At 38.6% G+C, this 19,923-nt stretch overlaps 1 protein-coding gene across 1 annotated transcript in view; it reads left to right on the top strand.

Moving 5' to 3' along the window:
* Positions 1–19,923, top strand: part of otog (otogelin) — a 40,773-nt gene that overhangs the window by 2,646 nt on the left and 18,204 nt on the right. Inside the window, exons 6-28 of the mRNA XM_065288874.1 lie at positions 547–677; positions 763–869; positions 1,008–1,117; positions 1,482–1,607; positions 1,692–1,800; positions 1,904–1,950; positions 4,688–4,833; positions 5,689–5,821; positions 5,938–6,115; positions 6,270–6,394; positions 6,704–6,916; positions 8,633–8,798; positions 9,628–9,702; positions 9,875–9,918; positions 10,051–10,216; positions 16,352–16,459; positions 16,681–16,819; positions 16,934–17,068; positions 17,183–17,326; positions 17,405–17,524; positions 17,616–17,732; positions 19,266–19,422; positions 19,814–19,840. Of these exons, the coding sequence (XP_065144946.1) occupies positions 547–677; positions 763–869; positions 1,008–1,117; positions 1,482–1,607; positions 1,692–1,800; positions 1,904–1,950; positions 4,688–4,833; positions 5,689–5,821; positions 5,938–6,115; positions 6,270–6,394; positions 6,704–6,916; positions 8,633–8,798; positions 9,628–9,702; positions 9,875–9,918; positions 10,051–10,216; positions 16,352–16,459; positions 16,681–16,819; positions 16,934–17,068; positions 17,183–17,326; positions 17,405–17,524; positions 17,616–17,732; positions 19,266–19,422; positions 19,814–19,840 (2,823 nt within the window). The remainder of the gene's footprint in view (positions 1–546; positions 678–762; positions 870–1,007; positions 1,118–1,481; positions 1,608–1,691; positions 1,801–1,903; positions 1,951–4,687; positions 4,834–5,688; positions 5,822–5,937; positions 6,116–6,269; positions 6,395–6,703; positions 6,917–8,632; positions 8,799–9,627; positions 9,703–9,874; positions 9,919–10,050; positions 10,217–16,351; positions 16,460–16,680; positions 16,820–16,933; positions 17,069–17,182; positions 17,327–17,404; positions 17,525–17,615; positions 17,733–19,265; positions 19,423–19,813; positions 19,841–19,923) is intronic.

Raw genomic sequence — 19,923 nt, 5'->3', positions numbered from 1 at the left:
CAAGTCTATTCATTACTATAGCTTCTAATGTAAGCTTAGAATGCATATGTCAACCCAGTCTCACCCCATTTCGTCAATATTTGACGACACTTGACCATTCGTCATATTATGACGTGAAGGGTATACCTTTCGCGTCATTTTTTGACGAACTGGGGACTTCAATACTATTACGTCCGTTGCATTCTCTTTCCTATTTTATTACCATTTGCGCGTCGGTTTAGGGTTAGATTTACATAATGACATCCCTACCCAAACCTAACTCTAACCCCAACGCCAGGTGACAACTGTTTAATTTCGCGTACACTGTTTAATTTCGCGTACACTGTTTAATTTTGCGTAATCTAACCCTAAACCGACGCGCAAATGGTAATAAAATAGGAAAGAGAATGCAACGGACGTAATAGTATTGAAGTCCCCAGTTCGTCAAAAAATGACGCGAAAGGTATACCCTTCACGTCAACATATGACGAATGGTCAAGTGTCGTCAAATATTGACGAAATGGGGTGAGACTGTGTTACATATGTGCTTGTTAATGTTTTGTCCAGGTGTTTTCACCCAGGATTTGGCCATGTTTGGAAACAGCTGGTCAGAGGAGCAACCAGAGCAAGCCAGATGTCCTGTTGTCTCTTCTCTCTACCCCTCGCCGTGTGCCACACAAAGTCCTCTTGTCATATTGGTAAAAAGCGCAAAAACACACCTATCACACAGACACACCCACCACAATGCACCTGGTAAATAACATCTCTGGTTCTTCATTGCAGAAAGTAGAGGAAGTGTGTGCCACCCTTTTAAAGGAGCCGTTTATGTCCTGCCATGAGTTTGTCAGTCCATTTTCATATATGGCCAGCTGCTCCAATGACCTTTGTCTGTAAGTACTGATATGAGAAGCCTACATTAACAAGCTACAAACATAATTTGTTTAAAGTGCTCATTGCAAAGCACATATGTTGAAGTTCTTTATAACTGCTGCATGTGTGTGTGTGTGTTATGTTTTTCACTGTTGCAGGTCTGGTCCCAGTGCTGATGTTATGTGCCAGGTGTTTACAGAGTATGCCAGGGCATGTGCCCATGCTGAACATCCACTGCACGACTGGAGAGCACAGTTTCCCGTTTGTGGTAGGTTACCTATGAATGCAGCAGTATTGCTTATGTGTTTGCCATGTTTGCTATCATTTACATTTTACAAAAGCAGTAAATGTGTGGTATTGACCTTGATGGTTTTATTGCTTTGTTCTTTAGATGTAAAACAAGTTTGTTAAAGTATTAATTTGCCAGATGTTTTTATCTAAAGTGCACTTATTCGCAGTGCATTCACATTTGATCTGTATGTGTGTTTACTGGGAATCGAACCCATGACATTTTTTGTACTCTACCATTTAAACTACAAGAGCTTTTTTGTGTGTTTGAATGTTATTGTTTGGTTATAGTCACAGTAAAATGCATATTGTGAAAGTGGTTGTTGTTCTTCCTCTGACTGCAGATGTTGCTTGCCCTGGTGAGCTTCATTTCAAAGAGTGCATCCCATGTTGCCCTACGCAGTGCAACGTTGAACGCATGTGTATAGACAGCAAGCTGCAGTGTTTGGATGGCTGCTATTGCCCTGCAGGTAGTGTTTTAATAAAACGTGAACAAAGCATGTACCGAGAGTATTCATTTGTCGATGTTAATAAAATCTTTGGGCTGTGTCTAGATTTAATCTATGAGGATGGAGTGTGTGTTAAGGTATCAGACTGTCCATGTGAGCACCTCGGTATGGTGTACCCCTCTGGACACATCATACAAGAAGACTGCAACAACTGGTCAGACACCACTGCATACTTAAATGCATGCAAAAGTTTTTAAGAATAATTATGTGATTTTGAAGTATATGTTACATCACTGGTGATCTTTTGTGTTTTTTAGCACATGTGTTGGGGGAATATGGAACTGCACAGAGCACAACTGCCCAGGTGTGTTTTTATTTTTTTTATCTGTTTGACTGTTTATTGTAGTTTGCCCTGATGTTCTTATTCACTGTGCCTGTTTTGTCCTATTTTCTTACCATTGTCGCTTCGGTTTAGGGTTAGATTTACATAAAATGACATCCATACCCAAACCCAACTCTAAGCCCAACGCCAGGTGACAATTGTTTAATTGTTTAATTAAAGTATAAAAGAATAAATCAGAAAAAAATAGTATAAACCAATACTTAAAGTGACATACTAACACAAACACCAAATCTAACCCTAAACCGAAGTGACAATGGGTTGGAAATAGGAAAAAGCAGTTGAGTAACCAATTCTTGAGAATTCCACGAAAAGAAAGTCAGTGGCAGGGCCACGGAAAAATGCATAGAACTGTGAGAATGCCTCTGAAAAATTAGCAAAAAATGCAGTGACTGTCAGAGCCGACGGTGTAGTGGGCAGCGCTCTGACATGTGGTGCTTTTGCACTTTGTGGTGCATTTGCCAATCCCATAACCCTATCTCATCCCTGTACTATCCTGTCCTCTCTTAAAACTCACTGTTAAATAAACTCAAAAATACTGGCCAAAAAAACTTTGTGAGATCATGTTGTTCATAGTCTTAGTCCTACATGTCTGTGATCAATCATGTCACAAAACACATCTTAATACCAAGTGAGGCTGTTAACAAGATTAAGATGTGTTTTCGTCAATCGGATCACAAGTGGACGACGGAAAAGACAGGTGTAAACGGTGTTCAAAAAGTTTTGAGCTCGTCCACTTTCGACCAATAATTTTTTTTGTCGAAAACCCTTTCGATCGGATTGCTTTTGTTGTGTAAACGCACATGTGGTTGAATGTGTTCGGACAGCCACAGGAGACCGCCTTCTCTCTGCCCATTTATCTAATTTGAGGTACTGAGCACAATGTTTTATGTCTTTTCTGACATTTCAGAAAATGAAATCGACTGATCTCTGCGTCTATCATTAGTTTCATTTGCAAGGGTGTGAAAGTTGCACGATCTTATTTCGTCAATTGCCCTGAAATATCAGAGAAAGCTCGCATTTAATTATTTTCACATACATGTTTTCTTCCACTTCATTTATTCATTCTATGAAGTAAAATTCCTTGTCGCACTTACATTTTTAAGTTTAATCACTACTTTCTTGACTAGTGATGAGTTGCTATAAAGTAGAACATTAAAGTTGAAATAACTTAAAGGCAGGGTAGGCAGGAATTATCTAAAAAACTTTTTTACAAATTTGTTTAAACTGTCTTTATATACAAATACATAATTAAAATGTAAGTACTCTGAAAAAGAGAGTATAAAACTCAAGTGTCTTAAGTGTTTTAAACACAGCTAATTATTTCCATTCGGGACGAAACAAATGATTAGCTTGCGCGAATATCACTCTCTCTCGCTACCATGGCACCACCCGTTGCTATGGGATCTGCCCAGACATGCGCACACCCGATTGATTTGAACGTGCATGAGGCACTCTAGAAAGAGCACAAGCATGGCAGAGAAATTGCATTCAGAACTCCCAGAAAGTGAATTCAGAAGTCACAGTACCTGCATATCCAGTCAGCGAAGGCAAACAAGGCAAAAAGGGAATAAACGAAGCAATCAAACGAGAGTAAATATCACGTGGCTTTTCCTCGAGTCGACGATGCGACGTAGCGGTATTGTCTGCGGAGTGTAGTCCTCATCAGAGTCAACAATGCTTTCATCATGGAAACTCTTCCATGCAAAACACTGGCTTAATAGTGAGTACTAGAAGGCATCCTATCTGTTTATATTCCTACTGATAAAGTTAGGTGTATTATTACATGTGATTGTGACATGATGTTATTACATGCACCGCGCTCCTTCCTCTCCGCTTGTCTGAGGTAAATCCTTCTCCCAGGCCAGCAAAGCTGTCGGTGTCTCGCGTTCATGTGTTTTGGGGGTGTGGCTTTAGAAGAAACCCAGAAGTGAGGGGGTGGAGTGAATGGAAAAAATTAGCTGTGTTTAAAACAGTGGTGAGAGGTCTACAGACACTCGATTTTTATACTATCTTTTTCAGAGTACTTACATTTTACTTATGTATTGATATATAAAGACAGTTTAAACAAATTTGTAAAAAAGTTTTTTTAGATAATTCCTGCCTATCCTGCCTTTAAGCTTATTTTACTTTACTTTTATAATTTATAGCAACTCTTCACTCGCCAAGAACTTTGAAATGAATTTGAAATTTAAGTTGATTAAGCTTAAAAAGTGTATGTGCAACCAATTTTTTTTTACAGTTTATATAGAGGTGATCTTTGTCAAATGTATGGAGGCCCTAATGGGACATGGAGCAAAAATTAAATAAAGTTTAGTTTCGCGTGCGCACTTGAAACTATTGCGTGCGCGCGTGAAACTATCAAGTTTAGCTTCGCGTGCACACGTGAAACTATCGGGTGCTCACGTGAAACAATCGCGTGCGCACGTGAACGTATCATTTGAGCACGCAAAACTAAAAAAATTCTGCACATAAAGGTTTTGCGTGAGCACATGAAAGTTTCACGTGAGCAGATGAAACTAAACTTTAGATTTTTTTACTCCAATGTCACATTAGGGGCTCAGTACTAATGTAACAAGTTTGTGGTAAATTAAATCTTTTCAGTTACTTCTACAGTTTTTATAAGTGCCATTCTTTTTAATAGAATGTAGATGGGAAAACTTTTGCTGTAGCTGTAATTTGCTGTTTTTGGTTGGTACAGGAGAATGCTCTGTGACAGGGGATATGTTCTTCCAGTCGTTTGATGGCCGCGTTTACACATTTTCTGCTACATGCCAGTATGTGTTAGCCAAGAGCAGAAACTCTGGGGGGTTCACTGTGACCATCCAAAATACACCATGTGGAACCGTAAGTCCCTGTGCACTTTCATTTCAGTCTTCACCACCCTCATAGCCCTTTCACAACCCTTTCTTTATCATGTTCCAGAATTGTTCTGCTGCGGTGATTCAAAGACTGATCTGGTGACTCAAACACGGGTTCAGTAGACAGCATCTAGATTTGTGTGATTGGTCAAGCTATCTAATGTAGCGGTTAGTGTTGCTGAATTATACAAATTAGTTGCCAGATTAGGCAAGAATAATGTAAAAGATTGCAGAGGCTTGCTTAAGGTCTTGGTTTTTCTGTGTGTGCTTGTATCAATGTTAGTTTTGCTTTGACAGATAAAACATAAAAAGACAAAAGAAGAAGTGTTTCTTTCTCTCAAAGCCTTCTTTTGCCAAAGCCCAGATCTGCTAATGTTAAAACTCAATACACAGAGAGCGTTCTGGTGTATGGTGTCACTGTCTGGAATCTCAACAAGCTATTCTGCTTATCTGAGCCTCTAAATGACAGAGCCAGAGACTTTGTAGTTGCTGATGGTGAGAGAGGGAGGGAGAGAGAAGAAAGCGAGAGAGATGTATTTCAGCAAAGCGTCCGGTGAAAGATTCCCACATAAGCACCTGTTGGTAGCGTCCATCATTTCATTGAATGGAGCGATTCAGAGTCAGAGTGGTTTATCTTCTGTGAACAGCTCTCAGTAACTCATTCACATAAATGCTTCATTTCTAAACTACATGATTACTAAATTAGTCAGAATTGAAATGTACAGATGAACCGATATGTTTGTTTCCCTATCCATTGTGTTCTGTAGCTGTGTTATTACGTGCACATGAATAGCAGATTATAAAACTGCTATTTACGATTACTGTGTGTATTTGTTTGCAGAATCTGGATGGCGCTTGTATTCAGTCCGTGAATCTGGTGATTGATGAGGACCCACGTACTGAGATCACAATGAGCCACAGCGGAGAGGTTTTTCTAGCCAGCCAGTTCAGAATCTCACTGCCATATTCGGATGGTAATTTATTGTGACCGCTCTGCGATAAGAATAACACTGTATTGACATGATGGCCAGTGTGGTCTGTGTGTGTTCACTGTATATTAACAGCTCTGTCTCTCTATGGCTGTGTATAGATGTGTTTCAGATCCAGGAGCTGTCGTCAATGTTCGTTCAGATCAAGTCATCGCAAGGTCTGCGCCTGCAGTATAACTGGAGAGAGTTCAGACTGTACCTGCAGCTGGATGAGCAATGGAGAGATGACACTGTTGGACTCTGTGGGACCTTCAATGGCAACATTCAGGATGACTTTCTGTGAGTTCTCTACTAATCGATTTCCCTTCTCGCTTTCCTTGTCTTGATGTCTCTCCATCAACATCTAACTCCCCACTATTATAAAAAAAACGTTCTTTACAGGGTTTTAATATGTGCATGAAATGTTCAAATGTGCATTACTCTGTTATTCCAGCGCTCCCTCTGGCATGATTGAAAGCACACCATATTTGTTTGGAAATGCGTGGCGCGTGTCTTCGGCGTGTGTGCCGCGGCCCAGCTTACCCCAGCTTGACCCTTGTGACACGCATCAGCAAGCAGGTGACACATTTCACCTGTCATATTACTTACTAGTTCCTTATAATATACATGTATTAGTACTAAATAACACATCATTGTGCATCTTCATTGTAGCTCTTACAAAGTACAGTCGCATATTGCATTTACATTTATGCCTTTGGCAGATGCTTTTATCCAAAATGACTTACAATACAGTGCATTTAATCTATTTAATCTTTTTTTCATCAGTATGTGTGTTCCCTGGGGTCGAACCCCATGACCTTTGTGTTGCAAACACAATACTAGCACTCCTAGCACTTTTCATGCTCTCTGTTGATGATGTGATTTCAGCCACCTATGCAGTGGAGAAATGTGATGTGCTGATGCAGGAGGTGTTTGCTGCCTGTCATGAATATGTAAGTCCAGTAGGATTTCAGCTGCAGTGTCGCGCAGACGTCTGTAAGTGTGGAGCGCCCTGCCTGTGCTCTGTCCTCGCTCACTATGCCCGCACCTGCAGGAGACACGGCATCATCATTGAGTTTCGCTCTCACCTGCCTGAGTGTGGTGAGTACACATAAATAAATACATACATACATGAAAGTGTGCTGAGTTCATCCAAATATGAAAATTCACATAATTTACTCACCTTTATGTCATCCCAGATGTTTTGGCTTTCTTTTTTCAGCTAAACACAATTTATTTTACAAAAACGTCATGTTATTCTCTTATATGGGGATCAACATGGCAAAGTGCCTAAACTCACATCCAAACATGTTTAAAGTAATCCAAATTACTCTAGTGGGTAATTATTTTGTATGTCTTCATGAGGGAAAACAATTAATCATTTCAGCGTATTTAGTGTACAATACATCAAGTATCCTTTCTTTTAACACATTCTTGAATTGTATTTATTTATTTAGCTGACGCTTTTATCCAAAGCGACTTACAATTGCTATATATGCCATATAGAGGTCGCACACCTCTGGAGCAACTAGGGGTTAAGTGTCTTGCTCAGGGACACAATGGTGTATCACAGTGGATTCGAACCCGGGTCTTAAGGGCTTGTTATAGTTGTGCGTAGGTACTACGGCGTAGGTTCCGCGCCGGTATTCATTTATACTTTTGCGTCATCCGCGTTGACGTGCAAAGACATGCACAGACCCCTAGTAGACAATATCCACGCGTGTAACCACAGTAGCAGCGCGACCGTCAAAGAAGAAGAAGCTTGGCAAGTTAACCCACAAACGAAGAAGAAACAGCAACTTGTTGTGTAGGATTTGAGAAGACCAGCAATGATTGAAGTAAATAAACAGCGACTTTTGTTGCAGTTTGAGTTATATCACTCCTCAACTTGGCTCATCTTTGTTTTCACCGTTGCAAATGGAAATATCTATGAGACAGTTTTTGTCAGGCTACGCAGACTATGCACAGACTACGGATAACCTACGGCGTAGAGCTTACGCACGACTATAAATCGCTTTACCCTGCATTTACAAGGTTGGACCAGCATGGTAATTCAAGCTGGTCTCAGCTGAACATTTTAAAGGGACACCCCACTTTTCTTTCTTTTTTTTTAAATGCCCATGTGTAGTTCCCAGCTCATTTATAGTTCCTAGCCATATCTGTCTAGAAAATTGCAACTTTTAATTTTCCATCGGTCTTAGTTTTAAATAGGAAAAATATCGAAACTCTTTGGTTATTTTTTAGCGCGATGCTAAATGGTCTAATCAGATTCAATGGATTATGCTAAGCAATGCTAAAAGTGGTAGCGACAGACACAGAGATCAGCTGAATGGAATCCAAAATGGTACAAATCAAATGTTTAACTCTAGGGGAGCTGGAAAATTAGCATATTTTCAAAAAAAGTGGAGTGTCCCACCCTGCTGAAAAAAACAGCATCAAACCAGCATGGACCAGGATGGGAATTATGCTGGTCTATGCTGGTTTAGCTGGTGGTCACAGCATACCAGCACCAAAACACAACATATGCTGGTATGACCAGCATGGGATGCTGGTGCTAATGCTGGTTTAGCTGGTGCTAATGCTGGTTTGTTGCTGGTTTAGCTGGTGCTAATGCTGGTGCTGATGCTGGTTTAATGCTGATTTAGCTGGTGTTCACTAGCAAACCAGCACCAAAACACAACATATGCTGGTCTTGCTGGTATGCTGGTTTTTTCAGCAGGGGCATTAACAATTCACAGCAATGCAGGAAGCGTAATGTTTTATATTGTGTAAGAGGAGAAATGTCATGTGTATGCTCTATGCATGTGTGTCTTCCAGCCATCTCATGTCCACCTACTATGGAGTACGGAGTGTGTGTGTCTTCATGTCAGCGCCGCTGCTTGTTTCTTTCTCTCCCACAGCCGTGTGGAGATGATTGTGAGGAGGGATGTGTGTGTCCCGAAGGAACATACTTTAACATGCATACACAAACCTGCGTGCCACGGTACACACACACACACTTTTTTCCATTAACATCCATCCATTATTAAAATGCAATTTTTATTTTTTATGTATTCATTAGGTTATTTTAATCATCATTTATAAAGAAATTAAAATGTGAAATGACCAAATATGTAAAACTTCATTGTGTGATTTTGACCTAGATTTGTTTTTTCTTTGTGTGTGAGAGAGTAAAGTTATTTAAAGTCTAGCAAAGCTGTAAAATGTTATGGACCTGACAACCTCAGGTGTTGTATAACGCTTTTAGCCTCCTCACCCTCACATGGGTTCACTTCTCTTAAATGTCTCTCTGCCACATACTCGCTGTGTGCTAGAATTACAGCATTCATTCTGGCATAAGCCGGGAGAAAGTCCGAGACGTGATGGGAAAGACTCTGACTGCTACACACTCAATCAGATATTCAGTCATTTAGTAGTGATGGGAACCACTGGGAAAATCTCTTTGTAATGATAAATTGAAAATATTAAAGGGGACATATCATGAAAATCTGACTTTTTCCATGTTTAAGTTCTATACTTGGGTCCCCAGTGCTTCTATTAACTTAGGAAATATGAAAAAGATCAACCCAGTAACTTAGTTTTGGTAAACCATTCACTGCAAGCATGTGAAAAAATAGGTCATTGAAATTTGGCTCCCCTTGTGATGTCAGAAGGGGATAATACCGCCCCTTTATCTGCACTATCCAACCAATGATTAGTTGATTATTTTTACAGGTAGAGGCCACATGCTTTTGAAAGCGCATTACGTATTTGTAATACACTATATAGTACACTGGTTCTGTGTCTAATATTTGAAACATTTTATGCTACAGGAGTGAGTGTCCATGCAGTATTTTCAGTGCCGATTACTCACCTGGAGATGTGATCATGACATCATCAGGTGTCCAGTAAGATCTTGTTCACTCATTTAAAACATTCTGCATTATACTGTATTTTATCACTTCCCCCCCCCAAAATGAGTGTTTCGCCACAGTATAGATGTAGATATTTACTGATCAACCCGGTAGAATAAGCTGTCTGCTTCACATCAGTTACAATCTTATTTTACCTCTTCAACAGAGTTTGCCAAGATGGAAAACTGGTTTCCCAGAGCTCAGTTATTGGTAAGTATTGTGTTTCAGCCTCCTGTGTCACTGATGTCGATTATCTGTAAACCTTTGGTTTCCTGCTATGTTTGTGTTTGTGTTTATGTTTACTGCTGGAGCTAACTATGTGTATTCTTCACCCTCTTTCAGATATGCTGTGTCCACCAGGCCAGTTTTATGAGGATTGTGGAAACAGAGTGGACAGACTCTCTGCCAGTAAAGGTTTAGCTTGCGAACAGACCTGTGAGTCGTATATACTCAACCTGACCTGCTCAGCCCACGAGCCATGTGTACCTGGCTGCGTCTGTCCCGCAGGGTGAGTTCATACTAACTACTCTTTATTGAATGCATTCTTGGTGTTATCACTTACAAAAAGTATGGTGGGAGTATCATCAACAGATGTATATGATAAAATATCATTAAAATACAATTGTACATAATTGTTATAATTCGTATTTACACGATACTCCGAGATACTTGAAAATACGATACGATCATGCCCAAAAGACATAACATAGTGGTTTTGTAAGTGATAATACTGCTATTCTGACTGTTCTTCTGTCTTGATCCCTGATGAAGATGTTAATGTTTCTTGTGTCATCATTCAGTGTCTTGCAACACTTTTGCACACTTTTATGAGTACCCTAAATTAGTTTGTTGTCCCTTTTTGTTGGAAGGGTTTTATTTTTGTAACTTTAAAGGTTAGATGTTTCCATGTATGTGTGTGCTATGGAGGATTGTGTAGGCGAGTGTACATTGTATGTGTGTGTCATGGGGCATTGATCCATGGCTAAGCTTGGAAGTGGGTGGAATTGCCCGAGGAGCACCAGGAATTGGACTTTTCCGTTACACAGTCATATACACTTAATATACTGAGATGTTTTTGCTATTCTGGGTCAAACAGTGTTTTCTCACCACTGGCTAGGAATAAAAATCTTATCATTGGAAGCCGAGTATGTACATACAGTATTATGTGACCATGCCTGTGACCCAGCTAAAGTCTTTATTTTGTGATTTACTTTTTCCTACATAAAATTATCCTACATACTGATGCACCTTTCATGATTTTAAATGGACTATTCCGATTGCTTGTACTATATTTCCTCTGTGGATGTCAATGGGGTTTCTGATCGGTTTGATTACAAACATTCGTCGAAAAGTCTTCCTTTCTGTTTACAGGTTTGTCGGAAAATGATGACAGAATTTTAATTTTTGGGTGAACTATCACTTTAAGCTTGGATTTCACATTTAGTAAAATAATGAAGATTTGTAAACGCGAGTAGGAATCCCCAGACTAAGGGCACTGTGCTCTACATGTTAATGTCTCATACGGCTAGTGTCTGTTGGAGGAGACGAGGATGTCGATACAGATCAGTTGAAGGGGGTATAAGTGACTCACTGAGAACCTTTGCTGCTGTCTGTGGTGGTTAAAAAGACTTCTTTGTCGTTCAATTCTACTTCCCCCTTACTTCTGCCCTCCGCGTCACGTTCCCACTAAAGGGGCCGCGGAGAGCACGACTTTTGCACTATAGATGGATTTTTGCCATTTGATAGGTTTAATGCCAGTGTCTACACAAGCAAACTGAGGTTAAGTGCCATATCACAAGCTTAACTTCCTGAAGTGATCCTCAGCCATAAAAGCATGATAAGACCTCTTCTCGGTTTCCCTTTTAACACCACCAGGTCTGCGAATTTGTTTTTTATTGTACATTTTTTGACTAAATTGCCCTGGAAACCTGAAGCAGCTTACATTTTGCTATGTCTTTTCTCATAACTAAAATTGCTCTAGATTAAAGCGTCTGTCTGTTTAAAAAAAGAAACAAATCTCGATTGTGAAAATGTAAGTGTTTATTTTGCTTTTATCCTTACTTAGTCTTGATTAGTTTTAATTTAGTTTAGTAAGAGGTTTTGAGGTTGGGAGGAGTGTAACACTTCCTCCCTGAAGATGCTGAATTACAATGGCAATCTAATACTCTAAATACAAAAGGCAAAAAGTCTCCTGAACATTCATCACTCACATAGTAAAAGAGCTGTGAGGTCACAGACGTGTCTGGAAAGCAACCAGAGTCTCCACTGAACAAAGAGGCGATGTGATATGTTAGATGCTTGAATGTGTGTGTGTGCGATTCACCTGTTTCTGACTTTTTGACCTTTTAAACACAAAATCGTTACTCAAGAGCATCATGGAAAAGAAATGTCTTGGCTAAGATTCTGTCATGACAGTTTAATAAATTCCTGCAACTTGATAGTTTGACATCTGGACTGGTGTAAATAATTCACAAAGGGCCCTTATGCCCCAATGAGAACTAGTGATGAGATTATTGATAAATTGAAATTATTATTATATGCCATGTGTGTGGGCACTGCTTTGGTCTGTGCAGTTCCGGAGGTTTAAAGTCATTAAACTGGAGGACACAAGAGGATCTTATACAGTAGTACTGTATGTACTTGATGGGCAAATTAGCTAAAGTCATTACACTTACAACAAAACTTACTAAAATGTTAGTGTTTTCTTAAATAGAAATGACAAAAAAAACTACTTGTATAAATAAAAACAAACAGTGTATAATACTGAATAATAAATTAACTGTGCTGCCAACAGTTGATAATTTTTATGATGTTAAAATACTTCTTTTCTATTCCTTCTAAAAATGCATGTGTAGAGACTTTGACTTAATGTAATGTATGATAATGGTTTTACATCAATGTGGATAATATTGTATCTGGCATGCAGATGTTGGTTGAGATATGCGTGTGTGTGCAACTGTGCATGATAGCGGTGATACTTATTTGATTTGTTTTTGTGTTTACATTGTTGAAATGTCTGATTTGTTTTATGCAACAAGGCTGTTTACTTTCAGAAGTTGTTGTGATGCATTCTTTTCCTGGAAATATGAAACATATGTTTGTTTTATATATATATTTTTAAATATTTTAATAAAGTAAAAATAGATTTCAGGAAAAAATATCCCATGCATTATTTAGCATGCTATCTCAGGATCACACAGCTCTAACTTCGACTATTCTGACCCTGTGACTATGTAGACCTTATGTGAGTCTGACCTTTCAGGCTACATGAGTTTTTCAGTGCATCTGCTCACATCGCGTAGGTTATTCCCTTAAAACTGCATTACACATTCTGACCACAATGAAACTTTTCTTAACTTTAGTTGGGGTTTGTTGATGATGTTTCAGCATTGGTGGGCTTCTCTCTTTTACTTTGCCCATTAAGCAACGAGTGATGCTGATACCCCCAATCTCTCATGGGAATTGCAAGTAGGAGTGTTTTGTGAGCAGGGAAATTCCTGCTTAAATGAGATGGTGTAATTACCTCCTTCTCCATCCGCAAGCAACGTGGTAATGGAAGCAACTCTTATTTACGTAGTAAACAGGTGCCCAGCTGGATCAAATAACTGATAAGCTGCTTAAAGACATTCCCATAGTTTATACTCCACAGTCAGCATGTTTTCATTTGAAAACCTGAAAAGAAAAAGGACAGAATATGCATCTTTATGTTTAAGTCTATGTGAATATAGATGCTAAACAAATGATTTCACTTTTGGGAATAGGGTCAGGGTTAGGGTTAAGGTTAGGGATCAATCCAGATGACCTCTGTTGCTTCTCAGGTGTCTTGCATTTGACGGAGTCTAAGATAAGGGTTCTTACAGGGCTAACCACAGCACAGTGAGGTATTAGCCTAAACTACAGTGGATATAGCTGAAATCTCCTTGCACCTGATCATTGCACGTTCAACCAGATGTTATAGGAACTAAAATTGTATTTGTGTGGAAGCAAGAGTGATTTTAGTGTGTTTGAGTTGATGTTTGTATGTTTAAAGGAGTGTACAGGTATAGGGTATAGGTAGAGCTGGTACAGTAAAGGAAAGCAACATACTGTGTACTGTGGACCTCGCAAGGGTGTAAGTGAGCTTTAGGCTGGAACATTAAGGTAGCACTATAACTCAAAATGTGCCACCCTGATGAAACCAGATTCACCCTATACATTTATCTATTGTGCTGTAATTGTACAGGTTAAAAGGAACAAATGAAGAGTTTGGTTCCAAAATCCATTTTAACTAATTTGGGTAAAAATTTGTTTTCTATACCAAGAAAGTGACAAGATGAAAACTATTTTTTATTTACCAATATTTTCTGTTACAAACTTCCACATAGCATCTTTGGGTTATAATAACTTGATTTTCAAAGATTTGTTATAAAAACTGATTTTGTTCTGCAAAATGCAATAAATCCATGACGTTAAATGTTCATTCATCTTTTTAGTGCATTCACACATTTAGTTGACTAGTGGTATACACTGATTTAAAAATATAAACATTAATGGCATTAATCAAAACACTTTGTCATATTAAGAACACTGTCATTGCTGCTGTCATCCTTTGGATGTTGTTGCTGAAGTTTTTTAACAGCTATCAGCTGTAAAATATTTTGGGTCCTTCTTAATTTTCGTTGACTTCGAGTAAAATAATGGAAAGTTTTTCATCAGATCCCCTGGGGTCAATGTGTTAGCATGACCTTGATGCTGTCGTGTGAGAACAAACAACAGCCAGAATTTTTCCTTCACCCGAGTGCCTACGTAAATTATTTGATTTTGATGGCTTACCTTTCTTCACCGTTACAAAAAACCACCACAGGTTTATCAATGCCATCAAAATTACCAATGAGAAAAACTAAGATTCTCCATGTATTTAAAGCGCCGCCCTTATTGCTTACAATGCGTGGAATGGTGCGCTGTGATTTGTTGAGTGGATTTATTGCATTCTGCAAAGAATGAGGACTGGTTCGTCACGGCTTGGAAAAAAGGGAGAAAAGATGACAGACTAATACGGCAGATATTGGATTTTGCGTAAAAATTAAGAATTTACTTTTTAATACTGACCAGACACAATACTGATTTTGGTGGTAAATATATTTTTTTAAATGGCATTTATCGCGTCTTGGAACCAAAACTACTCTTAAAATAGTGTTGACTGTTGACTACGTTAGACATCAAGTGACGATCTAACACAATGCCAAAACTGTTTCTAAAAGGCGAACAACAATACAAAAATTAAAATAAACTTAAATGTATTTAATAAAATGTATTACAACAAACTTCATGGGCCCATCAATAAGTAAAATTATTAATGCAACACATGCTGCATAGAAAACTGAAACATTTGTGGTCCTGCCTTGAATGCTCTCGGTGTGTATAATACATTCATCACACTTAATCCCGGCCTCAGGCCTTTTAGAAATACCGCTTTGTTGGCAGAATTCATTAAGAGTGTAATAAAATTTGACAAGAAAACATGTCAGACGCATTTAGAGGGTTTTGCATCTAAACTCTTCATATCTTTAATATTGAATAAGGTCATGTCAAAGATTAATATGAAAAATCAAACTTTTATACTTCTATTCTCAAAGTTAGATTATAAGACTTTAGCCTGGATTTCACAGACAGAGGATTTGTTGATGTGTTACAGAAAAGCCACATGAATTTTAAATTTTTTCACCTATGATCCCATGGGTTTCAAAAGCACATAATGATCACATGTGAAATTCATGTGGCTTTTTTGTAAGGGAAACCCAATTTTATATTTAATTTTATATTTAATACAGATGTTCTGATTATTTTACTATTTGCATTTATCATAGTTTTTTCCTACGTATGCAACCCCCATCAGACCAAACCCAGGACAGGTCATTAGGTTGCAGGCCACCATCTGAGAACTGAGTCAACCTATCTTATATCACTTCTTTTAAATTAGTCAATGGAAATAATTTCGCACACAAAACCTCCTTTTAGTATTTCTGTAATTGAAGCCCACAGTATTTTTGTTTTATTTGAACCATGGTTTCATTTTCATGTTGTACAGAGAGAGAACACAGCGTCACCGGTGCATGAAGATAATTGGCGAGCAATGGACTATGTGATTGTCTAGTTATAGCCCCATCTCTCCTTTTCTTAATTAATGCATGCAGAACAGCACTAGGTGATTATGCCTTCTTTTGATGGCAGTAAGTGATCCAGCATTCTGGCTGTGGGATAAAGAGAGCTGTTAACGCCTGTCTATCTGGGGTGTAACTTTACTCAGTTCTAGCGGACAGTGTGCTGGGAACTCTCAAAGAGTCCTGAGGCCAAAAGAAATGATTCACTGCAATATTACAAGATCTGTATCAGAACGACTGAGAGAGGGGCAGGGCAAACTGAAAAGAAGCTTGGATTGGTGAGAATGGACTGCTTTTCTCAGGTTACTAGTGAGATCTTTCTTTTATCTCTTGGTTCATCCAAATTTTCTTCTGTCTCAGGCTGTCCTTCCTAATGTCCTGCCAGGCTCTTCTGAGTTTCTTACAGTGCCCGTGGCTCTCTCTCTCTTTCTCACACACACGCATTCATTCACAAACTTGCAATGTTCACAGATGTGATACAGGTACATGTGTGTGCTCCACAGACTTCTAAAGCATGGCGATGAGTGTTTCGAGCCACAATCATGTCCTTGTTTGTGGAAAGGGAAAGAATATTACCCAGGAGACAAAGTATCTTCCCCCTGCCATCAGTGGTGAGATTAAGTTCACTTATACATTTTACATATATGTATATAACTGTGTCATTTAGATATTACTTGGCAAGTTTATATGAAACATAAATCATATCAAGAGGGATAATATATATACAAGATCTTGTCCACAGATGGTGGGCAGATTTAAGCAGACAGGGACAGAAGATTAGATGAATGCATAGAAAATTTGCTTCTAGGATTTAAATGAGCATGTTTTGCAGTGTGTGTCAGCACGGGACGTTTCAGTGTGATTTTCGACCGTGTCCATCAATGTGCACGGCTTATGGAGATCGACACTATCGCACGTTTGACGGTTTCCTGTTTGATTATATTGGTGCCTGCAAGGTGTACTTGGTCAAGGTGAGCTTTTAGCATCAAACCCAGACACTCGCATCATTCGTATTTTTATTAAAGCAAACTTAACTGTGCTCATATGAGTTTTTGTCAACCAAAATGTGTGTTTGTGTGTGTTAGAGCTCAGTGGATGTCGTGATGAGTATCACAGCAGAGAATGTTGACTGCTTTGACAGTGGCGTAATCTGCAGGAAATCTCTTCTCATCGCTATCGGTCGCTCCTTCATAGTGTTTGATGATGACTCCGGTAGACCCGTGAGTAAACTCTTGTTTTTCATAGTGATACCTTTTGTTTCTAATGTTTCTAATTTTGAGCAATTATAGTTTTATTCTATTGAGAATATTGTGTGCTGGTGTGTTTCATGACAGAACCCATCCAGTGTGATCGACAGGCAGAGAGTATACATCTGGCAAGCAGGATACTACACTATTGTCCATCTGCTTGGGGAAGACCTCACAGTGCTTTGGGATGGAAAAACCACCATCCATATACAGGCTGGACCTCGCTGGCAGGTCAAACTCACACACAAACACAACAGTGAACCTGACCAATGTATTGTAGCTACATACTTTCGTTTATTGTCATTATAGGGCAAACTGTCTGGTCTGTGTGGGAACTTTGACCAGAAGACAGCGAATGAGATGAGAACACCAGAAAACATAGATTCATCCACACCGCAGGAGTTCGGCAACAGCTGGACAGCAGCAGAGGTGTGACTATGTTCACTATGTTGTTCAGCATATGTGCGTATAAAAATGATGTCATCATACTATATCTGTTTGTGTGGGAATGTCTTTTCAGTGTGTGAACAGCCCTGATATAAGGCACCCCTGCAATTTGAACCCGCTTCGGGAGCCCTTTGCAAAAAGACAGTGTGGGATTTTACTAAGTGAAGTGTTCCAAATCTGCCACCCAGTGGTAAGTTACATTACTGGAGTAGTTGTCAGCGGATTTTAAAGGGGTCATGATATTAGGAATCAATTTTGCCTTAATTTATTGACATATAACAGGTCTTAAATTAATACATCCTGCAGGTCAATAATGAAAGCAGTTATTTAATTGTTCTCCAAAAAAAAAACGAATGATAAATGACTGGATTAGTGACGTAAATAGATAATTTTTATATGACCTGCCTGCTTCAGGTCTGCAGCCTACACCCAGAGAAAGACACAGCACATTATCGTATTGTTGGCTCCGCCCACTGGCGTTCAGTGACTAAATAACAGTCAGAGCAGCAACTCAAAATTTTCTGAAGTGGTAGATGTTTACAATCATGATAAGTTTGTAATAACAGTAAGATTGCAATGTTAGACAAATATTGCAAGTCGTTGGCTGTGAAAAATGAGCATTGTTTTAGTGCGTATAAAGGATTTTAACGTCAGAGAGAAATGGATTGTTTTTTTATGGATGTACTGTTATATATCATTGCTTTGGACTAACCAAGAATCCAACAAACTATAAGTAACATATTTCTTTGAAATACTATTTTTGAACCGGTATGACCCAATTATCCATGAGTTTTGAAATACATTAGTGTGTTAGAAACACTATTTAGGGTGTAATTCTTTGTTTATAAAGAGTAAAAGCGTTGCTTTGTTTGTACACAATAGCGATTGCCTAATTTTCCCTGTGGTGCTGTATATCCGTGTAAAAAGGGGATGAAATACAGTAAGGCAGGGTTGGATTTGAATTTGTCCAATAGTAAAAAGAGATCGTTTTGAGGAGGGAAGGAGATTTGTGTTTTTGATTTAAGATTATGATGGCACATTTTTTTTTTTTAAATGATGAAGCTCACATATAAGTCATTTGTAAAAAAAAATCCACAATATTTTAAAACAAATGACAGTTTTGTGACTTCTAGGGGAAATGCACAAATCAGACTGCTTCAGTCAGAGGATACAAAACAGAGTGTAAAAAGGTCATAAATTACTTAAAAAACTTGAGTAATACAAGTACACCTCAGAGAACATAATTGTTAGGAATTGGTGCAAGAAGCGAACCCGAGCGCAGACGTTTGACGTAACAAAAAGCTTTATTTATAATACAAACAGAGAAAAACAAAACCCACGATGGGGCAAAACCAGGACTAGACTATGACTTACTAAACATAGATCAAGGTACTCACAGTGACAGAACAAAACAAACCAGTAAAGAACACCAAACACAAGGAATTTAAATAGGGAGAAATTAATGAGACACACCTGAAAAGAATCACAAGTAAGGGATCGGGGAAAAGTGACAAGACCCGGGAAATGTGTGGTCCAACATAAAACATTGTACTGTCAGAACCCTGCCTTGCTGACTAGATCTAAATACAAACAAGGATCTGGCAGAATAATAAAATAATAAAAAGAAACATTTCATGACGTCTTTAATGCTTACATCGTTTACGCATGTAGACATGTGAGTGAGAGAGAGTGTTTTTGTTTAAAGGTGTTTGATGCTCTGTAGGTAGATGTCACATGGTTCTATATGAACTGCCTGGTGGATACATGCGGCTGTAATCGTGGAGGCGACTGTGAGTGTTTCTGCACAAGTGTTGCTGCCTATGCCCATCGCTGCTGCCAGAAGGGCGTGACTGTTGACTGGCGCTTACCTTCCATCTGCCGTGAGTGACAGCTGCTCTGCCCAGTCATAGTACTAGCGTCAGTAATTGTTATACAGTAATAACTAGTATAGCCAAAAATACTAAAGTTAATGCAAAGCAATCAAAAAGTGAAGACACACACACACACGCTAAAAAAATACTAATACAATAACTATTTTGGGCTGTATGGTTTGCAAAGGGTTCTTTGTATAAAAAAGGTTATCAAAAGTTAAAAAAAGACAACAACTGGGTAGAATTATCCTAGATTTGTTTGGTTGTTTTTTTAACCCAGAAGTTTCGTTTGTTCATATTTGACAAAATCATGAGTAAAATAAACGCAGATTATAGAGTTGCAGTTTTTCATCAATTTTTATAGTAAAATTAATAATTATATTTCTATTTCTTTTTACAGCGTATGACTGTGAATACTACAACAAAGGTAAATCATATGAGAAGTAATTACTGTTAACTGTATAGTTAGTTAACTTAATTTGACTAAAAGGTGCGAAAGAATGCATTGAA

This window comes from Paramisgurnus dabryanus, chromosome 2 (assembly GCF_030506205.2).
Source record: "Paramisgurnus dabryanus chromosome 2, PD_genome_1.1, whole genome shotgun sequence".
Taxonomy (NCBI): Eukaryota; Metazoa; Chordata; class Actinopteri; order Cypriniformes; family Cobitidae; genus Paramisgurnus; species Paramisgurnus dabryanus.
The sequence above is the reverse complement of the archived record's forward strand: the minus strand, read 5'-3'. Positions and strand labels throughout refer to the sequence as shown.